The following is an 11,500-nucleotide window of genomic DNA, read 5'->3' as shown; positions in this document are numbered from 1 at the left end:
GCGGTGCATTCAGCAGCGGTGCAGAGCACATACAGACTTGAACGTAGCATGAATAACAGAAGCACAGAGGAAATAACATTCACACAGAAAAGAGTACAAAATACACTTGTAACACATGGAGATTAATACGTTTTCTTTATATTTGAATGGGTTTTTGGTGTAAAACGTAACGCATGCCAACATTTAAAAGCCATAATACTGTAGAATAACCTTTAATGAAACCTACAATCATGTGTTTTGAAGCCTCTACAGCCCAAATGATGGCATTCAGGTATTAGTTTAACAACTTTAAGGATATTTGAGAAAGTAAAATTTAAAAAATATAATTATTTTACCAATAATTACATACATTATTGCAATTAAGTAATGTTTATATGCGTTAACAACCTGATTAATGTCTCATATTGTCTGCTGGAACCATGATATTTGGATTTCTGCTCTCAGATGTTTTCACATTTCAGTAAAAATAGAGAAAGTAGCCTCTCAGAAAGACCTGCTTCTCCTGCTCATTTGTTATTCATCCATGTATTTAACAGGACAGTGCACATTGATCAGCATCTCTGTGAATGTGCCAAGAGGCTATTTCTCCTCTGTAGTCCCTGCACAGATTTAGTAAGTCACCCTAAAGACACATTTCATTTTAAACAACTAAATGCAATCAAATAAAAACACGCATCATACAGTCCTGGAAATGTTAATAAAAAAAACTAAATAGAACAAATAAACAAAACAAAACAAATATATATATATATGTTAATAATTGAGTTTTTGGGAGAAGGCTTGGGATTAAATAACTGTTTATAGAGCAACACAAGGCCATTCAAAGTGCTTTACAAACATGAAAGACATTAAGAGCATTAAAGGTAGGGTGGGTAAGAATGGAGAAACCAGCTAGAATTTGAAAATACACAACCGAAACAAATCTGCCACTTCCTTCAGACTTCCTTCCAGAGCCCCTCCTCCAACACACACGAACGCGCACATGACCAATGAGGGCACGAGATAAGTTTGTGCACAGATGGAAGGCTGACAGGCAGGTAGGCCATCCAGTTATTTTAGCCGGGCCGGCTCAGATGATTGGTCGTGCTTTGTACAGTACTACGGCTTCAACAGATGACATTTATTTATGGATTTTTTGTCAAAGCATTTAAGATATTCATTGCTATCAGGATGTTAAGAGCATTCCATGGAATATAACAAAGTGTTTCTGAAGTGATTTACATACCCCACCTTTAAGAAACATATTATAAAATGGCATTTAAAAACAGTCATTAAAAGCAAAGGAACATGAATGAAAGTGACAGAGCAGAGTGAGATACACACATCTGAAAGGCTGAGCTCTGACTTTCAATCATTGCTCACTTTTTAGCAGAAATAGTTTCCTATCACCTCACTTTCTTTCTACTTTCTTTTATCCTTTAGTTATTTCAAGTGCTTCATGCCAAACGAACCCGTCTTTGGACCGTGTTAATCTGCAACCCGATATTCAGAACATTCTACGGATCCTGGCCGTATTTGTGTAGCATATGAAATGTATTTGCTCCCAGTGGCTCATGTGGCTTGCTGGTTTTGGACCCCATCTGTAACCCCAATACACGTAGGGGACTGTAACCCCCTCAGACTGAGAGCGGCAACAATGATATATAACTGTTTCATTTGTAAAGAGTTGTGCGGGAATGAGCCCTAAAGCCCAGAGAGGACTGTGTGTGTGTGTGTGTGTGCGTGTGTGTGTGTGTGTGTGTGTGTGTGTGTGTGTGTGTGTGTGCGTGTGTGTGTGTAAACTTCTCTTCTCAGATGTGTCATTAGGTCGATCTTTTGTTTATATATCAAGTCAGTCAGATTTTAGTTTATCAATTTGACACTGCTTAAGTTTGTACAGTATAATAATTCTCATGTTTCATTTCATTATTATGTTTTTGTGTTATTGTCTTACACATTCGAAATATAAAAACAAATAAGAAAACGTCCTCCTCATCAATACCCTCTCTTCCTGTTTCCCTTCAGGACCAGAACTCGTACGCTGCTCCTCCTCCGGGACCCGGAAACAACCCCGCCATGTCATCGTCGTCGTCGTCGGGGGTACCGCCCGGTAACCACGGCAACACCGGGGCGTACCTGAGCAGCCAGGTGGCGTTGAAGCAGCAGCAGCACCAACAGATCCTGGAACAGCAGAAACAGCAATATCTGCAGAGGCAGCTGCTCATGGCCGAACAGGTACACTCAGTTAATAACAATAATAATACCTTTAGGGGTTTGTTATGGTTTAACGTGCTAAAAGAGACAATCTGTGGTTAGGCCAGACAATAAGTCATAAGCATTAACACACAAAATAAATTCTACGGAAAACAAGAAGGGAGATTTACTGATTATTTTAAAAACATTTTTGAAAAGTCATTTTTGAGAAGTTTGGTCATTTTTCAAAAATGTTTTTCATATTTAAAATATTAGGTACTTTTTGAAAAATGAGCTAACATTTAACTGAAGTCATTTTGAAAGGTTAGATCATTTAAAAAATATAATGTTTTTTTTTCATAAAGGGTGAGAATAGTGTTAAAAATCAACAATGGAAATATTGTAAATTCTGCATTGCTGAAGTATAATAATCTAACGCCTTCAAATGACCTCGGGAAAAGCAGTGGAAAACAGAAACACTATTGTAACCTCGATTTAATAAAAAGTGTTAAGCGTGAATTTCAATTTTGAGTGTGAAGTATTCTCTATTATCACAAATCTGAAGTCGAGCAACTCATCTGTATTATCCGGAGATAGGTATCCTCCTTTTTCGATATACGTCTTGTCGTGGTTTTAAAGTCTGCATAACAGTAACCTTTTCCTATCAGACCTAATGTTTCTGCTCAAATGGGCTAAAGGTGTGTTTAATATTCACACCTGCAGAAGATTAGAGAGAGGGGGAGTGATGGTGTGAACCTGTAGACACTCAAGTTGAACACTAGAGGGCACTGTTGCTCCACACAGCTCTATAGATCCTGGAGCTGCTTCAATGAGACGAGACTCTGGGGGGAAAAGCTCCAAAAGGATCAAACTCAGTGATTTAAACCAAGATGGAAAAGTTCTCACAAAAGATTTCTTTGTTTACTTCTGATTCATAAGGACAGTGCAATTTGACATATTTGTAAAAGAAGACATGAAGTTCTGATGCTCAGACGATTCATAGCTATTATGAACATTGTGTTGAAAGCAGACGTCCTGATGTTTGTTTGTTTTGTTGATAAAAACAATGCTGGGATCACGTTTTCTCAGATGAACAAGTTCAAAGGTTGTTCTCTTTCAATATATTCAGATGAGACAATACAAGAAACATTAGTGTGTAACCATTAGCCAATCACCAACCAAGGTAACCCCCCCCCCCCCACCTTATCACCTGAATCACCTCCTAGAGCACCATTAGGCGCTTTCACATCGGAGTACTTTTCCCAGTATAGTTCCGAAATGTTGCGTTCACACCAAAAAAATCTGGAACTAGAACTTAATTCATGAGAACCTTTTCACCCACCTTTTAGTCCCTGCTATGGCGCATTTCCACTACAGCGCGGAGCTCGCTTTAAGCGTGCCTAGCCGTGCAGGGCCCGTTTTTGGTTTCGTTTCCACTTGTCGTAGTACCGGCTAGCGGGTACTATTTCACAGTTTTTCTGGCCCCATAAAATCGAGGTTCTTTCCGGGCCAACAACCAGGCTGAGTCGGGCTGAGTATGCTAAACTAGAGAGAGAATCGCTGGCAAGGGGGCTACAACTACAACAAGATGAACATATTTGACCGTGATTTAATTGTAATACACGTTTCAAAATTATGCCGAAGTAACAACATACTGATACCGGTTAGTAAAAACCATGAATTAATGCTTTGACAAGTCTGCAGACAGACGGCAGGCGAAACACCTTTTAAAATGTTTTCTGAATGGAGATTGGCTAAGCTAACGCAGTATATGCCCCGACCGTCCACACTCACAACGGCCTATACAGACATAAATAAAGCAGCGACTGTATTCACCATGACACAGGCAGTCTGTGGTTTGTACTTGTTTAACTTTTGTCTAGTTTCTGAACATATATGAGGAGCTGTGAGCTCTGAGTGCTAACAGCTAACGGCTGATGTTGTTTTTCTGGGGTTCTCATTGAAGATGACGTCACGGCTCCGCCTACACTGCGTTACTATAGTAACTACCCCAGTTTCTAAACTGTAATGGAAATGCGCCATAAAGTGAGCCACTTTGAGTTACTTTGTAACGCGTTACTTTTATAATTCAGTAATCACACTACAGTTACTAACATTGCCCCGACACGCGTTACTTCGTTACTTTTATAAAATCAGTCATAATCACACTGACAGACAAGAGGGGTTTCCGCCGCAGGTTTATATGTACGTAATCTGCGCGACTTGCGCGTCCACATCTCCGCGTGCAGTGCTGCATAAACATGGCTGAGTCAGCGATAACTTTCGAGGGGTGGAGGTATGCCCATTATTTTGAGTTTGTCCGAAGAATAGACAGGAACGTGACGGTGAGGTGCAAACTGTGTCCAGGCCAGAAGCTGTTATCCACTGCTGCAAACACCACGTCAAACCTCAACAAACACCTGCAAAGAACACATGCTAAGCTGTCTTGCAAGCTTGTTGTGGTAGGCTGGTAGCCTATTTTATTAAAGAGCATATAAAAAGAAAGACTTGTGTTATGTCTTCCTTATTGCAATAGTAATTGGGGGTGCAAGTGGAGTCTCGCAGAGGCAAAACTGTGGCGCGCTTACACTGTAGGTGCGCCGCAGTCTGCGTGATCTGCCTGTAGGGAGGGGCGGGCCGGCCCTGCGAGTAAAGTAACGAGTTACTTTATGTAGAGAGTAACGAAGTAGTGTAATATATTACTTTTTTAAAAAGTAATATGTAATATATTACTTTTATTTAGTAACGACCCCATCTCTGCTTATGGCAACACAAAATAAAACATGGGAGCGGTGGAGATGAGGAGGTGTTGGCGTTCTGGCGATTTACTCTGAAGGCTTCAGTAGAAGCTGCTGGGAGTCCCAGCAGCTTCTACTGAAGCCAGTCCCCAACTCCGGGGACTTCCGGCCGGGGACTTCGGGTGGCAGTATACGCCGTGAAGTGGTTTGCGGCCTGCCAGTAAAGCCAAAGCAGAAGAAGAAGAAGTGACGTCAGCGGCTTCATTTGCCTAATCCTTCCCCAGGGACTTATTCCGGTGTGAACGCGATCTGTACTCAGTTCATCAGAACTAAAGAGTTCTGATGAACTGAGTACGGCAAAGGACTTGGTGTGAACGCGCCTATTGAGTTCTATTTAACCAAATCTCTCTCAGAGGGGCGTGGGGAGGGGCTCCTTATTTTCATCTAAAGTAACAGACAGAGAATCAACACTTTGGAAACAGGGCTGAAACAGAGGGGATTATGGGTAATGCTGCAATGATCTGTTTGGTGTTTCAGCCAATCAGAGTCAGGCTCGGGATATATCTGAGACCTGTGATATATTGATGAAGAACAGGATAATAGGGGACCTTTAAAACTAGAATGTAATGTAAGTGGGTTACACTTAGTAAAATCGGATATACTGTTATTTTGTAAAATGTCTAATGTGTGTGTGTGTGTGTGTGTGCGTGCAGGAGAAGCAGCGTCAGCAGGACCAGCAGCTGCAGAGGCACCTGACCCGCCCCCCCCCTCAGTACCAGGACCAGCCGGGACCACCGACCAATCAGAACGCTTTCCCTCAGCCACCAGGCAACCAGTTTACAGGTACCTCAAACACTTCAGTTATTCTCAGGAAACCGGGGGATTTAACGGTTGCTGCATTTTAAAAATAAAAGTAGATATAAATATTTAAATGTAAATAGAGAAGGACAAGTAAACGTGTTTTTCATGCAAACATCGGCTCTCAGAAATAGAGATTTACTGTTTTAAATCACATTAAAGGAGATATCTTTTGGTTCTTGACTCACAATACAAGACAATTAGGCACTGACACTTGATTGACACTTAATTGAATATACTGCTAATTTAATTTCTCTGCTTTAGTGCAAGAACATTTCATTTGAGATCATATTCAGCATAACACACTTCAGGTTCACTCGGAGTGTGCACATGAAAATGAAGTCTTATGTTACTGAATGAAAGAGGTGGAGCAGTTTATCAGCTCAGTTTCATGAGAAGAAAGCAGGTTGTTGTTTTTGCTCGCCGCTGATTTGAAAGTGAAATAACAAACAAGGGTTCAGTTTCTGTTTCGACACGGAGACGCTGCAGAAACACTGAGGATCATTTACACATCCACGGCTGCAGCATGAATAACTCAGATCAGAAGTTAGTGTGTTGCAGCACGCTAAAACAAATACAGTAAATATTGGTCAACATGCTTTGGTTTTTTAATACTTCACAAGTTAAGACTTATTATTGTTTATGTATGATTTAGTATTTGGTTATATCAGTGGTTTAAGTTGAGGAGGACTGGAATGTTTTTAATCATTTATTAAAAGTTAATAGTATAAAATAAACACGGGCATAAAAATAATGGGAATAAATAACAATAAACTACAGCTTTAACATTTCAATTTGAAGCCAAAATTGTTATTCATTAATTATTTATAGTTATTATCATTAATAAATACATCAGAATCAGGTTTATCACCAGGTGGGTTCACACGTACGAGGAATTTGACTCGATGTCGTGGTGCTTACATAAAAGTAAAACAAACATTTAAAAACACAGATAGAGAACTATTAATCAAACTTCATAAACATTAAAACTCTTCTTTCCTCTCCACAGCTTCCTCTCAGCCAATGGGCAGCGTCGGCTCGATGGGAGGCCCCGCCCCCTCCCAGCGCATGTTCCCCCAGAACCAAGGCATTCTGGGTATGAGCCTCGGGGGGGGGCCGTCTGGAGGAGTAGCTCCGCCTCCAACAGGAAGTGACATCAGCCTGACTTCTTGCGGCGGGGACGTCCTCTACAACAACAACAGCATGCAGCAGCCGGTTGCCATGACGAGGCAGCCGCTGAGCGCCATGGCAACCGCCACTTATCGCCACTCCCTATTGGCTCAGCAGCATCTGAAGGGGCCGCCGAACGCCTCCATGTTGAAACAGCAGCAGCAGATTAACGCTCGCATGCCTGGAAACATGCAGAGCGTCGCCTGGCAACAACAGCAGCTGGCCAATCAGACGCCTCCCTTTAGCTCCGCCTCCAACACCTTCCACCTGCAGCAGCAGCAGCAGCAGCAGCAACGTCTCTCCAAGATGGCCCCCGGCGGGGCAGCTAGCTTCGGTTCGATCCCCGGCGGGCGGCCAATGGGGGGTCTGAACATGATGCAGAACAACATGGCCGCCGCGCAACAACGTGCAGCGCCAAACCCTCAGATGTCCAATCAGCCTCAGCAACAGCCTCAGCAACAGCAACAAACAGCCAATCAGAGCGCAGCAGGGCTTCCTGACCTCGCTGCGTTCGGACAGGTGGTTGCCGGCGGCGGTGGTCGCCCCGGGTTACAGTGTAACCAGGGTTACCAGGTGAGCAGGACCGCGGCGCAGCAGCAGCAGCAGGTGGCGTTCGGGTACAACGTGGCGTCAGGAAGCTTCGCCGGAGAGAGCGAGCTGGTGGACTCGCTGCTGAAGGGACACAACGCTCAGGAGTGGATGAACGACCTGGACGAGCTGCTAGCCGGGCACCATTAGCATCTGATGCTACGCTGTTAGCTCCTGATGCTACTCTTAAAGCTACTCCTGAAGCTACACCTGCTGAAGGGACACGACGCTCAGGAGTGGAAGAACGACCTCGACTCGCTGCTGAAGGGACACCATTAGCTGCTGATGCTACACCTGATGCTACACCGTTAGCTGCTGATGCTACACCTGAAACACCTGCTCCTGAAACACCTGAAACACCTGAAACCTGCTGAGCTGCACCGACACTTCCTCTGATCAGGCAGGAGGTCGGAGCGTTAGCAGCATTAGCCAGCGAGCTAACGGAGTGACAAGTCTCGTCTCACTGATTCACCATTAGCACCTGAAAGACCTGCTGAAGGGACACAACGCTCAGGATGCTACACCATTAGCATCTGATGCACCTGAAGCACTTCCTGCTGCACCCGATCTGATCTACTTCCTCTGATCAGGCAGGAGGTCGGCGCGTTAGCATTAGCGTTAGCATTAGCAAGCGAGCTAATGGAGCAACCGTCATGAAGGTTGTTGTGAAATATCTCTTTGAGGTATCTGAGCTGCAGCGTCCATTGCAATGCGATGAAGAAATGTGCTGAGACGAGTCACTGCGGGGTTTAAAATGCAGCAGATGCTAACAGATGCTAACAGATGCTAACAGATGAAACCAGGCTCCACGCAGACAGCTGGTTAACGATGAGCTGCTCTATGCAGAGTTACTCACCAGGTAGAACAACACTTTCCTATCAGTATCCTGTCTTCTGATGAGTGACAGATTAAGGTGAAGTTTATCTAAAAAACACCTCTGTTTAAAAGTGTACAGGTGTCTCTTTAACTCAGTCACACTCCATGTTGAATCCTAACAAAGGAGAATAATGGAAAATATAATTTAAAAGTCACGATGTATTTGATTTCTTGACATTGGAATCTATTGAGTAATCCCAAAACAGCAACACATGTTTGAAAAAGAACCGTGTATTTCTACCTGGTGTGCGACTCTGAAGGAGCGGCAGACTGAAGTGTGCAGATGTGTGTGTGTGTGTGTGTGTGTGTGTTTGTGTGTGTGTGTGTGTGTGTGAATGACACACTGCAGTGTTTATAGGAGACTGAACGAAGGAGTCAAAACTACTGAAGCTGATTCAGTGTTAAACCACTGTAACCCCCCCCCCCCCCCCCCCCCAGCCCCACACACACTCGCACTCACACACACACACAGTTTCAAATCCATAGACTTTTCAGCGGAGATGAAGTGAAACAGGAAGTAAAAAAAGTCCTCAAGGGACAGGACGCTGTTTTTGCACGTTTTACACTAAAAATAAAAATAATCTGCAACTATTTTGAAATGTTTTCCACCAGAAACGGTTAAATAATCCAATATTTCTCAATGGAAGTTTCTAGAAGTGTGTGTGTGTGTGTGTGTGTGTGTGTGTGTGTGTGTGTGTGTGTGTGTGTGTGTGTGTGTGTGTGTGTGTGTGTGTGTGTGTGTGTGTGTGTGTGTGTGTGTGTGTGTGTGTGTGTGTGTGTGTGTGTGTGTGTGTGTGTGTGTGTGTGTGTGTGTGTGTGTGTGTGTGTGTGTGTGTGTGTGTGTGTGTGTGTGTGTGTGTGTGTGTGTGTGTGTGTGTGTGTGTGTGTGTGTGTGTGTGTGTGTGTGTGTGTGTGTGTGTGTGTGTGTGTGTGTGTGTGTGTGACTGAGGGATTATTCATTTAACCACAGCACGTAACTGAGATGGATTTAAAGCAGGAGCTCGGCGGAGAACATTTCCATACTGTAGGGAAATATCTGCACACGCACTGCTATTTGAATACAAACAATGCAGCGTGTGTGTGTAGGCAAATGATCTGCACTCATGTAAAATTCGGTTTCGAGCATTTCTTTTCACGCTCCAGAAAGCTTTATCTCCGTCGACCTCACAGCGATGTTAACGCTTATATTTGTATTTAAAATAATAACACAGAGGTTTGAAGTTCAGATAAACCAGAAGCAGGTTTCTCATTAATCAGATACTCATATTTCCACTCGGTAAAACGTGCAAAAAGCAGAAGAAATGTCTTTTTTTTATGTAGAAAGTCCTGAGAGGCCGCGGAGGGTCTTTTGTGTTCTGAGTCTGATCCAAAGTGTTTTCTGTGTTTATCATTTATTCAGAAAAGGCGGGGGAAGCTGGGGGATGAAGTTTAGGAGATTCCTCATCGGGGTCATGTGTGTTTATCGTGTTTGTAGTTGTGGTTAAATTAAAACTACAAATACAGACATGACGAATGATCCTGACAGAGAAACATGTGTGTGTGTGTCAGAAACACACACACACACACACACACACACACACACAGTCAAAAACACACACACAGCCAGAAAAACACACACACAAAAAACACGCACACAGAAAAAAAAATGCACACAGCCAGAAAAACACACAGACAAATTCTGCAGAACTTTTTTAAATCTTATTTTGAAGGATTTATAACATTTAAGAATTACTCTTGACACTAAACATTGTATTGAAAAACTGCAAAAATACAGAAAATCCCAGTTTTTAGGTCATGAACCCAGAAGACAAGTTACATCCGACTCAGATCAACCTCAACAAGCATCCTTTCTTCTCGTTCTCTCGTTAAGCAAATAATGTCTGATCTGAGACGCTGATCTGAGACGCTGAGCATCAGACGCATCTTGAAGTTAACTTCCTCTCGTTAAATCTCCACCAACTGAAGTCTCCCTCGCCGCTTAAAGACTGACTTTATAATCCGATGAAGCATTAAAAAAACTCCCAACATTTCAAAGCTCTGACGACACTTTCCGGACTCCACATCCTTCAGGGGAAATCCTCGCAGGCTGGATAAGACGATCAATGATCAGTTCATTGAGTCTTAAAGCGCTGCCTCGGTCTTTTCTTCATTGAGGTTTTGGTTCAGGGCGTGTTTCTGCCTGGGAGTCTGAATCCAGGGAGAAATGTCCCAGACAAACAAACATTGAGTGAATGAATTGATCATTAATGCTCGTTACGGTGAATTATTAATCGTTTGTCATGATGATGGAAAATGAATTCTTGTGATGAAAATGTTCCTTTAGTACGACAGCATATTAAAGCTATTAGAATATATAATTACAGATTGGGAGGATGGGGGAAATCTCCACAAAGATAAATAAATTCAGAGATTAAAGTCTTACATTTATGTTACAAACATATGAGGAAAAAAGTGAACATTTATTTTTTTTAAATCAGCTTTACGCAAAAAAAAAGTGAATATTTTCATAAATCTGCGATAAAAAGATTTGTAAATTCTGAGAATTAAGTCGTAGATTTACCGAAAGAAACGCAGAGAATTAGTACATTTACAATTTGAATCTTGTGTTTTTTCTTTGATATCCCCCCTCCTACGATAGCGCTAACAAGCTGTCGTGCTAGCATCACAAAGGTTTTGAACGTAGCATTTATGTTTCCAAAATTGAAAATATCGTCCTGTTTCCTGAATAATTCACAGACGTTAAAGTGTTAAAACCTGTCGGATCGGACCGCGACGAAGAGTTTAACGTTGAATATGTACGCAGTGTAGAGTTGAGTCCTTACAGTTCTCATTATATACATTTAGTTGGACCTCTGCTCCGTGTTCATCGTACGATTCTTCGTCCGCGGTCCGATCTTTCCCGTCTCCCTGCTGTACTGTTTTCCTTCACAGAAGTTTGTCGTGTATTTTATTTTAACGTTATTATCGATATCTTGGGGCTGGTGTCACGTTTCCGATCTCCTGCCGAACTCTTGTTCTGGGTTGAACTGTGTAAATATAAATATATTTTTTGTATGTAAGCCTTTCCTAATGATCTGGAGAAGATAGATGTTATTTTT

At 42.5% G+C, this 11,500-nt stretch overlaps 1 protein-coding gene across 1 annotated transcript in view; it reads left to right on the top strand.

Moving 5' to 3' along the window:
• Window positions 1–8,147, top strand: part of maml1 (mastermind-like transcriptional coactivator 1) — a 31,318-nt gene extending 23,171 nt beyond the window's left edge. Inside the window, 3 exon segments of the mRNA XM_034135426.1 lie at window positions 2,005–2,214; window positions 5,624–5,753; window positions 6,778–8,147. Coding sequence (XP_033991317.1) covers window positions 2,005–2,214; window positions 5,624–5,753; window positions 6,778–7,676 — 1,239 coding nt within the window. The 3' untranslated portion in view covers window positions 7,677–8,147.
• The last annotated feature ends 3,353 nt before the right edge of the window (window positions 8,148–11,500 follow it).

Source organism: Trematomus bernacchii, unplaced genomic scaffold, assembly GCF_902827165.1.
Source record: "Trematomus bernacchii unplaced genomic scaffold, fTreBer1.1, whole genome shotgun sequence".
Classification (NCBI taxonomy): domain Eukaryota; kingdom Metazoa; phylum Chordata; class Actinopteri; order Perciformes; family Nototheniidae; genus Trematomus; species Trematomus bernacchii.
This window is presented reverse-complemented; position numbering and strand designations above follow the sequence as displayed.